General features: G+C 42.5%; 1 protein-coding gene across 1 annotated transcript in view; it reads right to left on the reverse strand.

Moving 5' to 3' along the window:
* The window catches only part of LOC107090174 (microtubule-actin cross-linking factor 1-like), a 186,697-nt gene that overhangs the window by 99,274 nt on the left and 75,182 nt on the right, over positions 1 to 12,241 (reverse strand). Inside the window, exons 48-60 of the mRNA XM_015383416.1 lie at positions 11,770 to 11,926; positions 11,568 to 11,679; positions 11,427 to 11,489; positions 8,728 to 8,966; positions 8,491 to 8,620; positions 6,754 to 6,953; positions 6,442 to 6,669; positions 6,080 to 6,356; positions 5,402 to 5,994; positions 5,139 to 5,327; positions 4,824 to 5,030; positions 714 to 1,031; positions 446 to 628 (exon numbers count right to left, since the gene is read on the reverse strand). Of these exons, the coding sequence (XP_015238902.1) occupies positions 446 to 628; positions 714 to 1,031; positions 4,824 to 5,030; positions 5,139 to 5,327; positions 5,402 to 5,994; positions 6,080 to 6,356; positions 6,442 to 6,669; positions 6,754 to 6,953; positions 8,491 to 8,620; positions 8,728 to 8,966; positions 11,427 to 11,489; positions 11,568 to 11,679; positions 11,770 to 11,926 (2,896 nt within the window). The remainder of the gene's footprint in view (positions 1 to 445; positions 629 to 713; positions 1,032 to 4,823; positions 5,031 to 5,138; positions 5,328 to 5,401; positions 5,995 to 6,079; positions 6,357 to 6,441; positions 6,670 to 6,753; positions 6,954 to 8,490; positions 8,621 to 8,727; positions 8,967 to 11,426; positions 11,490 to 11,567; positions 11,680 to 11,769; positions 11,927 to 12,241) is intronic.

Genomic DNA, 12,241 nt, shown 5'->3' on the forward strand with positions numbered 1-12,241 from the left:
GTTGATCTGATTGGTTTATTTGGCCCGTCTATCACCAACATAGGCCAATCAGCTAACCAGTATTTTTGCCCCTTCCCAAAATTACTTCAACGGAAGGATTCCAGATGGATATGCGGAGCAAATCCATCTGGCGGAGTCAGGTTAGAATGGCGCTAGGCTTACCGCACTGTGACGTCACTGCCGGAAGATGGCTGGAGGGAGGTGTTACTATGTTTGGGCAAAAATGGCCGCTCCCAGACTCCAGGTTGCAACGAAATTTATTATTTGTATTATTTTACTGATTAAATCACTGTTAAAGTATTAGTTTTAGGTATAAATATGACCCATTGGTTATTACTTGCTGACCGGACTTTTCCTTTTAAATGTAAAATCGCTCATTTTTATGGCATTTCTTGTTTCATTTTGACATTAAAGGTTAGTCACTGCCCACAGTCATCTGTCCTACCTTAAACTCCAGCAGCTGCTGTTTGATCATCTCCACCTCCGTGCCGACCGCTCCCTGAGAGTTCAGCCCTTCTTCAGCTCTTCCCAGCATGCCTTGCAGCTCCGCCACCAGCCGGTAGAAGTCCTGGACTCTCTCGGCCGCGTCTTCGATCTGAACCAGCCTGGCCTGGCCGCGTTCACTCAACTGGAGAATAGAAAAGAACCAATGAAGGAAACATTTCAGCACAAAGTCATCAGAAGTAGCAAAGGAAGATTGTCTTTTTCCTCACCTTCCCAGCCTGCCGACTCAACGCCTCTGTCTCCCTCCTGAGAGCCAGCAGGTCAGGCGAGGAGCCCTCTCTCCTCAGCATGGAGGTGCACTCTGTGGAGTGTCCCTCCAGCTCCGTCCTGAGGTCGGAGAGGCGGGACAAGAAGCTTTTCACGGCATCGGCCTGCGACGCCAGGGAGTCTGCATCACGTCCAACGGGACCCAGAGAGTCCAGTTCATCGTCAAGGTCAGCGAGGCGGGAGAAGACGTCCCGCACGTGAGTCTGGACTTCGCCGACACCCTGCAGGCGTGACTCCAGGGAAGAGCAGCACTGTTCGATCTGATGGCGGGACACAGGGTTCAGTCAGGTTAGCTTGGTTTGAAACGGACCAAAAGTTACAAAATAAAACTGATTGGGTTTCAGAAAATATCAGTCATTTCTGAAACAGAGAACCTTATTTTATATAAAAGTGGGATGGAAAACTCTGCAACATGGTGAGAAATGTCACATGATTAAGACTCAGTTTTTATAGTGAGAAAATAGAATACAAAGTCATTTATTGTTCTGTCTGCTGAATCTTAGCAGCTTTCTGCAGAACCTGGAACCAAACCAGGAAATGATACGAAGCAAATCACTTATCAAATTCTTTCTATGAAAGTGACCTGATGAAAGATCAATAAAAGGCCTAGTTTACATGACAATGATCCAGGAAAATGGAGACTCTCCTTTAAAATGGTGCCTCCACACACAGGCTTCCTTCATACAGGAAGACTGCCTTTTTCTGGCCAACTAAACAAAGGAATTAAGATGCTTTTAAAAATCTAAAACCTGGTTTTAGAGAAAACCTGCCATCAAACGACAGTAGAAGCTTTTCTAATCAAAGAAAACATAACTTTTTGAAGTCAACCCAAGAAATAAGCAGCTGCTGAATGAAGCCAAAACCAGAGAAACAGACAGGGCTAAGTTATCGGTTGCCATGGGGATTCCCGCCTTTCACGAGGGAGTATTGAGAGCTGAGCTAATATCATCAGAATTTAAGCCTGAAATAAATAGACAGGGTGAAAAATCTGGTATAATAACGCTAATTAACATTAATCATATCCGACAGAAGATTCTGATGTAAACATTTAAATTTTAGAGGTTAAAAAGTAATTTGTGTTTCAGTTTTTAAAGAAACAAATCAGACGTCTTTCATAGTGAGAGTTTATTCGGATTTGGATGTGTAGACTCCGCAGTCTGGGGAGATTTGACAGAAAACTTCACACTGAGTTATATGATAAAAATGCTAAAGAAATGATAAAACTGAGTATAAAAGCAGCTTATAAAGCAAAGTTTGTCTGATTTTTTTCAGAAGGTCAAACACGTAATCATTTAGTTATAAAGATGGAAAAAAAATTAAACGACAATTAAAATTTATTTAGAGTTTCTACTTTAAAAGACAGCTAAACCAAAGAAAATATCTCAGTTTTCTGACTGTTTTCTACAATTTCACTGAAGTCTAAGGGAAAATTTAATGGATGCAGCACACATACTAACCCTAGTTCAACTTTTTAAAAAGCTACAACAACAAAAAAGTAGAAACGGAAGAAGAAACAGATAAAATGTGTTTTGCTATTCTTAAAGGTGTATTGTACAAGTTTAAAGACGCTACGTTGGGTCTCTGCTGCAAAGACAGAACAGAAGTGATACTTTGTGAAGATGGAACACAAAGACCAGCCACAGGTTCACCTCAAGGCCCATCAAAACGCCACAAAATAGTTAAAAAATGAAAGTTTTGTCTGAGAAGAGAGTCTGATCTTTGTCTTCGTCATAAAATGAAGGTAAATATTGGGGTAGCTTTCAAAAAGGAATGGAGTTCATGTTTGCACTGGGAATGGTCCTAAAAAGATGCTCTGTTCAAAGTATCCTCTTATATCAGATTAAATCACGTCTCTAAACTCAACACCTGAGCGGCGTCAACACTGGTGTCGTTTCATCCTGCCACCTCAGGGGGCAGACTTCTGCAAAAACTCTGGAACTTGCTCTATGCTCCTTTAAAGGAGAAATAAGTGAAATCTCACCACCAGATGGGGTCGCTGAGCACTATCTGTAGACCAAAACAAGATGCGTAACCATCTCTGCGCTGACCATCCCTGTTCGAAGGAACGGATCCAGGGATAAAGTGAGTAACTATTAACTTGCTGCCGTCATAAGAATTTAGGATTGAAGCAAATGATTGTCTTCAGGTGAACAATTTGCTCTCTCTCCGCCATCTTTCTCCTTCTCACAAACAGATTGTTTGTGATGCAGTGGCGGCTGACCAATAGAGGGCGCTAGGTCGCCACCCCACCCACCCACTCACTGACCCTGATTAAGACATAAAAAATATATTTTTTTATAATATTTTATTTTAAATAAAAAGGTAAAATATTTTGAAATAGATTGATATATATTTTTTAGACGTGTAAGATAAAAAATGAATCTTAAATGACAAATAAAGCGTCAATTTTTATGTTTCTGTGGATTGGTGACATATTTCCACCCTAGAACGTTTACCCATTGACTCTCGTTAAAAGTTGTCTATGTGCAGTCGCTCCTCTGCAATACAAACATACAGGACGGTCCAGCGTGCAGATAAGCAGCGAACTGAGGTGACAGGAAGTGTATTTGCTCACCATCTCCTGCCTCAGTGTTTTGCAGGTGATTGACAGGTTGAGTCACAGGAGTCGCATTGGAGAGAGAGAGAGAGAAATGGTGCAAGAAACGTCCTTTTCCAGGACCTGGTTAAGCTACAAGGCTTGGCTAACTGCATGCAGTGAGGCTAAAGCTTTATCCTGCTTTCCCTGCCTCCTTTTTCAAACGTCAGCCTCTTACTGAGCATAAAGACAGCTAGGACTGATTTAAAGCACTTTTTAGAAAAGGCAAAGAAGAATAAACAATCTGGGATTCACATGGAAAATAATATAATACAGTGCATTTTTTCATAGATGTTTGTTAATTTGCATACTTTCTCTTAAATAAACACATTTTCAGAAAATAAATCGTTTTTATAAATATAAAAAAATATAAATCTGACTAATCGCATCTCCATTATTAAACTAGTTTAATAATTATTAGTTTTTAATATATTTATTAGATTATTTTTTTAGGTTTGTAAGACAATATTGGACCATTCAAAACACAAATTTATCTTCACAAAAAACCTCAGTTGAAGATTTTTATACAAAAATTAAACCTGTACATGAAATTATGTTTTGTTTTTATAAAGTGCTTTTATACCGTATTTGTTGTTGACATTCATATAAATATACTGGTGTGTAATAACTTAGTATGTGTTTTTGGTAGACGTCTATTTTGAATTTATAGCCCCCCCTGGAGAAAACTCCACCAGCCGCCAGTGGTGTGACGTCTCTAAAATGATACCTTCAGATAATAAATGAATTATTTTCATTGTTGCTCCTCTAATAATTGCAGAAAACACCCAGAAAAACCTTTTCTTCCCCACAGCGATGGCAAAGGAGCAAAGATTTAAAATAATGTCAGTAATTAACACCCCCCCCAGTTATATCCAGTGACCTTAAACGGAACGTGAGAATAGATGCAGCTTTGCGGCTTTGAATTCCCCTCATTCTGGTTTACATCTCCAGCAATGATGGCGTGCTGAATGTCCACACTGACCATATATGACTGCTGGAAGACGACCCGCGCTGGTATTCCCCCCCCCAGCCCCGACAGAGGCTCTGCTTTAGAATAAACTGCTGATGTTTCATAACTGCTGCGGTTGCTTTCATCAATCGTCGCCAAGGATGTCCAGCTTCTTCCCACTTTATGAGTTCTGCTTTAATAGGCGCAAAAAAAAGTTCAGAAGGAAAAGCTGCACTTTGAAAATGACACAAAGTAAATTAAACTATTTGGAGAGAAAATCTGACCCTGAACGTTTGCAGCCATTTTTAATTGCATTTAACATCGTTCTCTGCGGAAGTAAAGGAAGTAAAGAGTTTTCTCCTTCCTGAATGGAGCTAAAAAGCAGCGAAAGCTCAGAAAAATATTCACACTTTTCACGATTCTTCCCTAATTTTTTTTATTGAAAAATCAGACAAACCACAGAGAATCCGTTTGTTTAGACTGAAGCTCGCGGCCTTCCGTCCTCACCTTATCAGTGACCTCGGCATACTCCTCCTCTGCCTCCTTGGCCTGCTCCTGGAGCCTGCGGGCTCCCTCACTGCTGCCCCCTGGTGTCTGGGGGGCGTCCTGAACCAGCCCCTGGGCCAGGTCTTTGAGGTAGACCACCTGATGCTGCAGCGACCTCAGGCTCTCCTGCTGACTCCTCAGTCGCTCCAGACTTTTCGCGCTGCATGCCTGTACAGAGAATGAGTCCGTTTTTTTTATAAAGTCACGGTTTTGTTTTTCAGTTTTTATTTCAGACCAGCTGGATGGTTTGTGCTTTTGATCGCTGCATTCTAGTACCTGAGGTCCAAGAGCCTCTTGGACTTCAAGCTGATGCTTGGCGGCCTCCAGTCTCCTCTCCACGGCCTGTCGGCCTTCCTCAAACTCCTTCAGGCGGCTGGACAGCTCCTCCAGCTGGGCCGTCCGGTTCAGGAGACCCTCGCTCAGCCTGTCCACTCGCCGGTTCAGCTGTGCTTTCTCATCTCGTAACTTAAAGAATTAAAAAAAGTTTTAATAAACCGTTACTTTGCTCAAAAAACAAAGAGACTGCGTTTCTCTGTCACCTCTTCCTCGCCGACGCAGCACTGCTCCAGCAGCTGATCGGCCGCAGTATTAAAAGCCTCCAGCAGGGGCTGCCGTCTCTCCAGGTCCAGGGAAAGAGTCCTGGCTTTCTGCAGCGATTCGTCCAGCGCAGATGGATCCAGCGACGGTTGGATCTCCTCATCCTTCTCTTCACACTCTGCTAACCACGGCGTGAGCTCAGCTTTGTACTGTTGGTAAGTTTCTGCTTTGCTCAGTGTGTTCTTCAGTTTGGTTTCTCGCTCTGTGATCCGGTGGTTTAGTCCCTCCCAGTCCTGCCTCAGCGAGGCCAGGCGGGACTGCAGAGCGGTCCTCTCCTCCAGGGGCAGGGTGGCGAGCAGCGACACGCCTTCAGCCTGGATCAGCTCGTAGGAGCCCCTCTGGCTGGCGACTCCGCGCTGCAGCTCCTCGGTCTGAGCCAGGAGGGAGCGGATGGCCTGGGGTCGGCAGGGCAGGGAGTCCGAGGGGGATTCTTTGGGATCGGACTGCTGATCGAGCCACGAGCGCAGATCCTTAAACATCTGCTGGAACTGCTGAGTGGAGGACAGAGCGGCTTGGAGCTGCGTGAGGCCGTCAGCTGAGAGGAGGGAAGAAAGAGAGCGGATTGAACTTATGATTCTGGCTGAACAACAGGACTGAATGTCACAAACGCTGAAGCTAACCTGCTCTCTCCTCTAAGCTCCTCAGGGGTGCGCTGACGCTCTCCAGGCGTTTACTCAGCTCTTCTTTCAGGTACGGCTCGGCCACGATGTCGCTGAGCTCGGCACAAAGCTTCTCCGCCTCTGCCAGTTCGGTCCGCCGTCGCTCCAGCTCCGAGCGGATCTCTCCAGTCTCCTGCAGCCTGTGTTTCAGCGCCTCGGGCTGGGCGCTGAGCGAGGCCTGGGCGTCCAGCCGCTCGCTGAGGGACGCAATGCTGGAGGAGAGCTCCTTAAGGAGGCCCTGAAGCAGAGGAGAAGCCCAGGAACTCAGAGAACATTCAGGCAGATCCTCATCAGAACCCTCCAGCCCACAGAACCAAAGCTACCTGGTATCTTTCACTGGTTCCCAGTGCCTGATCAATGTGGCTCGACCGCTGAGTCAGTCTGCCTGTCAGATCGTCCCACTGCTGGGAGACGGAGCCCAGTTCAGCCCGGACCTCCTCCAAGTCTCTGGGGTCCTGAGCAGAGTCACCGGTTTGAGAGAGGATGCCTTCTGCAGACTGGGTCAGCTGGTCAAACTGGGGCCGCCGCGTGTCAAACTCCCGCAGCATAAACTGGAAGAAGAGCAGAGAAGGAGCCGTCAGAGATGCTGGAAGGAGATGATTGGGTCGGTTTGTCTGCGGTTCTTCTCTTCATACCTGAACCTGCTGTTTCTGGGTGTTCAGCATGTTGGGGTCGATGCTCAGGGGCCCCAGCACGCTCATCATCAGCTCCTTCTCCTTCAGCCAGGGGCCCAGCTGATTGGCTGCTGAGGCGAAGCTGCCCAGCCGGTCGGCGCACGTCTCCAGCTCCGTCTGCCGCTGAGCTGCCGTCTGATTGGCCGTTTGCCAGCGGGAGTCTGAGGAAATCAGAACATGGGAAGGTTACTTCAGAGGTGATCATAATGTTGCGATTTCATCTCCTCTCACTCTTAGGGAATGATTAACAGGATGAGAAAATATGAAGTAAAAACAAGCCGGCCTCATATTTCTGTTCCAGTCAGGTTATAGAAAGCTCCGATAAAAATACCCTGCATGAGTCCAAAAGCAGCTCTGACAGGAACTCATCCCACTCACTCCCTGGATAGCATCGCCTCACCCCCCCACAGGAAAATAAATACCCATTTAATACCCTGTGCAATAACCCTGTGTTATAATCCCGTTAAATAAGACACTTCAGATGTTAAACGCATATATATATACACACACTACCGTTCAAAATTTTGGGGTCACATTGAAATGCTCTCATTTTTGAAGGAAAAGCTCTGTACTTTTCAATGAAGATAACTTTAAACTAATCTTAACTTTAAAGAAATACCCTCTATACATTGCTAATGTGCTAAATGACTATTCTAGCTGCAAATGTCTGGTTTTTGGTTCAATATCTACATAGGTGTATAGAGGCCCATTTCCAGCAACTATCACTCCAGTGTTCTAATGGTACAATGTGTTTGCTCATTGGCTCAGAAGGCTAATTGATGATTAGAAAACCCTTGTGCAATCATGTTCACACATCTGAAAACAGTTTAGCTCGTTACAGAAGCTACAAAACTGACCTTCCTTTGAGCAGATTGAGTTTCTGGTATGCATCCCATTTGTGGGGTCAATTAAACGTTCAAAATGGCCAGAAAAAGAGAACTTTCATCTGAAACTCGACAGTCTATTCTTGTTCTTAGAAATGAAGGATATTCCATGTGAGAAATTGCTAAGAAAGTGAAGATTTCCTACAACGGTGTGTACTACTCCCTTCAGAGGACAGCACAAACAAGGATTCTTCTTTGACGAAAGCAAAATTTGATGCAAAAAAAAATCTTCAAATACAAATCATTATTTCTAACCGTGTCAACTCTATTTTATATATATATATATATATATATATATATATATATATATAAACAAATGAAGCTCAAGCTCCAACAACTTCTTAAATGGATTTTATTTTTTTAAGTCCTCTCAAGGTTGTTTTTTAACTCTGTTACTGCACCTTATTCTACCACACTTTTTCCTTCCACCCGATTTTCTATTAATATGCTAAAATGTTTTAAGAATATTTTTAAAATTTAGAAAATTACAATAAATTAAGGCTTAAAATATTTCATCTAATGCATCAAATATAAATAAAATGTATTGCTCTTTTTAAAATAAGGTACAAAATGGAATAAAACCTTTTAACAATATAAAAATCAATTGATTTTGGTATATTTTGTTTGATTTTCTGACTAAGTCGACCATATTTACAGACAAATAAATAGGAAATAAAAATAAAAGTATTTTGACACATCATTATTAGTGCGGTTTATCTCATTGCATATTTCTAAAGGAGTAGAATCATTACAGATTATGACTCATCCTGCAGAAGTCTGATTAAATGATGCAGCTGTGAGCTGCAGGACGTACCGATCTCCTGCAGCTGCTGCCTCCAGCCGTCAGCCTCAGGAGAATCCGGATTGTCGGTGATTAGTTTCCTTAATGTACTCTTCAGCTCCTCCACCTTCCCAGCGTGCTCAGCCAGCTCAGAGAGCAGAGCCTGAAGGACCAGAACGAAACAATACGTAAAAAAGCAGCACCTTTAACCGACTGTAAGCGTCAGGTAAACAGGGAGCAGATATCAGATCCAAGAACAGCCTCTCGTACCTTGTTTTGCTGCGCCTGAGCACGAACCAGCTCAGGCTTAGACGGGGAGCTGGCCTGTCCCTCCTTCAGGCTTCTTTCTCTGTCGCTCAGCCAGCTTCTCAGCTCCTCAGCGTTCTGCCGGGCCTTCTGCCGGAGCTCCAGGGAGGCCTGCTGGCGGCTCAGACGCTCCTTCAGTTCGCTGCCCAGAGAGTCGTAACGGGCGTTGACATCGGAGACTGTCAACTGCAGCTCCGTAAGGTCTGAGAATAAAAAAACAAAAAGAAAAGAAAATCAGCTGGAGGAGGAAAGCAAACTAAAACCAAGAACTGAACTAAACACAGAAAAGATGGGAAAACATTCTGGCCTTGCTGCTTTCAGAGGATAGAAGAGGAAATCAGTTTGCAGGTGTAACGATAAGACATCAGCAATGATGAATCTAGGATTTAAGGTTATTTTCCAGCAACCAAAATGATTCACAGCAGGAGAACTTTAAGGTCAGCTGCCAGTTTTAATTTACCTCAGCATCCAACAGGTTAGTGGGTCAAATTGGGGTAAATAACCCAAAACTCCATCTGAGACTCTGAAGAGCTTAAAGGTTTAGTGGAGGATGTTCTTTTTCCGGGTGGATAATCGAAATAAGTTGTCAATGATTCTGGTGATACGTTTACAAATGGCCGCCCTATGTGCTCCTCCCCATTTTCACTTACCAGAGGTGACTCTGACATAATGGAAAAATTGCAAATCTTCTTTTAAAAAGTAAGCTTGTATGACCGATGCAAACAGCAACTTTTAAACAGAGCGTGCACGAGCAGAAATGGGCTCGTGCGCGCTCTCACACGTGTTTAATAGGCGTTCCCTCTCGGCAGCGGGTACAGGGTTGTGCATGTGCATTTTTAATTAAAGAGGAGAGGGCGGGTCTTTTAAAAAAATTCACCAAAATCCTCCACTATAAGTTTAACTCCTCCAGTACGTTATTTTCCTCCTCTTATCTACTACGATCCTAACATTCCCTCATAGGAACCTCATTCCTGGAAGGAATTCTGCAGTGATAAAGAACAACAACACTGAAATAAGGTGAGATTTAAATGAATCTGACAGGATGAAATCATCAAGAATAAAAAGTCCATATAGGATCCTCTCGAAATTAGAAATGCTTACAAATTTGATGCAAAATGAACCTTAATTTGAAAGTTTAAGCTTTTAGAAAAATACTTTTCATTAAAACGATACATTATCTTTAAAATAGATCACAGAACATCTAGAGTGCTGCAGAATACACTGCAAAAAAAATCTAAATCTAGATAAGTCATTTTTTTCTTAAAATAAGTGCATTTGTTCTTGAATTGAGGAGGTAAAAGAGACATTCTGCCAATGGAACAAGACAATTTACACTTAAAATAAGAAAACACAAAATAAGAAAACACAATTGCATTGTCTTATTTCAAGTACATATGATCTAATTATCTTACTCAATGGAATGAGTAAAATTACTCATTCCATTGGCAAACTTTCTCATTTACCTACCGGGTACTCAAATCAAGGGTGAATACACTTATTTAAGGAATTTTTCACTTATTTCTAGATCGTTTTTGCATGGTAAAAGGATTGGTTTCAATAAAAAAATAGTATGTAAATTCTAATTATCAACTGATAACGATGCCAACATTGATTTTGCACCAATAGAAACATTAAACGATGAATATGGATCCAGATTTCGAGCGTTGATCCCAAGTTGAGGAGAGGAAGGAACTCAGAAGCCATTCCTTGCAGACAAATCAAATGCTTGCTAACACTAACAATTGGTTAGCATTAAAATTAGGGAACCTGGCAAACGGTGCGAAACAAAAGCAGGCATAGCGCCACTTACTGGAGAGTAAGATACACTTGCAGATATTACCTTCATGAACAAAGAAATAAACAAATAAATCAGCTGCTGTGGTTCTAAACATGTACAAAAGATGAATGAGTTTAATAAGGAACATTTTCCACTCAAAGTTTCTTAGAATTGTTTCCATGCTCTATGTAAATTTAGCTTATCAGCAAAAAAAAGAAAAAAAAAGACAGCAAACAGAATTTAAATGTCAGACTGTTAATCATCCAAAGCTGCTGAGAGCTTCAGGAATGCTTTCAACGTGGAGTCAAAAGGGAGGACAAGTTTATGAAACATTAAAAGCTTCTGGAAATCTAACATTTTATCAGAAAAGAAAAAAAAAGCTTTAATCTCTCTAGTTTTGAAATGTTTTTATTTTCCAGACACACGTTTCTGTTTGTCTTTAACGACCAGAGCAAATGTTTACTTCTTCACAGAATCCGTAAAAAAAGGGAACTTCTACAGTTTTAGTTTAATTTAAAACAGATACATAGATTTTGTTTGGTTAGAATTTAAAGTTGTCAGAAAAAGCTGTGAAATATTGCTTTTTAATTTTTTTAACAATCATCATTTGTTGGTCAGCCTGAAAACCAAACAATGGATAAATGTTAATATTATACCATGTGGCAAATGCAGGGAAAAGCTTATTTTAATATAAAACCAAAGTATTTTAGGAGGAATTATTTGACTTTTGCATTTTTTGAAAGAAAAAAAAGAATTCTAGAAAACTGAATTTTATTTCTATTTTCAAAAATACTTTTTCCATCCTGGAAAGCAAATCTGTGAATCAATCAAAGTCTGCAGATCTGGGTTTCAGGCTGCGGGGGACCCAGCTGCGGTGGGAGCTCACCTTTACAGGTGTGGATGCCGTTCAGGCTGCTGGGACCAGCAGAGCCGTTGATCTGAGGAACACCTGGAGAAGATCACAGTCAGGTGAGCAGGACCCTCCAGAGACCAACAGGAGCACAGTTTCAGTTCTGTCAATGTTTACCGGTTTTGGTCTGAGGAGCCGTCACGTCGATGATGAGAGACTCCAACTCGGAACCGGTCTTGTTCAGCTCTCCGATTCTGGATCCTTGTGATTCCCATTCATTCAGCAGCTCCTGAAGTCAGACAGGATTTCTCCTCAGTTTTCCACCTCCTCACCCAAACACTGGTCACACCTGGAATGTTACGAAACATCCCAGACTCACCTGGAGCTGCTGGACCCTCCTCTGCAGACCCTCGGTGTTCAGGCCGGCCTCCTTGGAGGGCAGCTGGTCCTGGGCGGTCTGAAGCCAGCGGACCAGGGAGCCTGAGAGGCTGCGGAAGTGCTGCAGCTGCTGCTCGCAGGCCTGGATGGCAGCGAACCTGAGAGGAAAAACACAGATAGGAAGAGTTTTAAAAACTATCTTTGCACACGTTTCATGCAGAAATGCAACATTTTCAGGTTCAGAAACATTGGTTATCCTCTTTAATAAATTACAAACCTAAACTCCCTTCAAACACATTAAAAATCAACAATAAGCTGCTGACTAAAATGATAAAAAATAAGCCACACCAAGGATCCGGCTGGGAAGCTGGTTAAAGAAAAACAAAACTTCAGATGCAACAAGAATGAGAAAAACATTTCTGACTTAGAGAAAATGAGCCCAGCAGCTGAAATAATTGATGTGTCAATGAAGT

The sequence above is a fragment of the Cyprinodon variegatus genome, unplaced genomic scaffold, assembly GCF_000732505.1.
Source record: "Cyprinodon variegatus isolate N-32 unplaced genomic scaffold, C_variegatus-1.0 Scaffold284, whole genome shotgun sequence".
Lineage (NCBI taxonomy): Eukaryota > Metazoa > Chordata > Actinopteri > Cyprinodontiformes > Cyprinodontidae > Cyprinodon > Cyprinodon variegatus.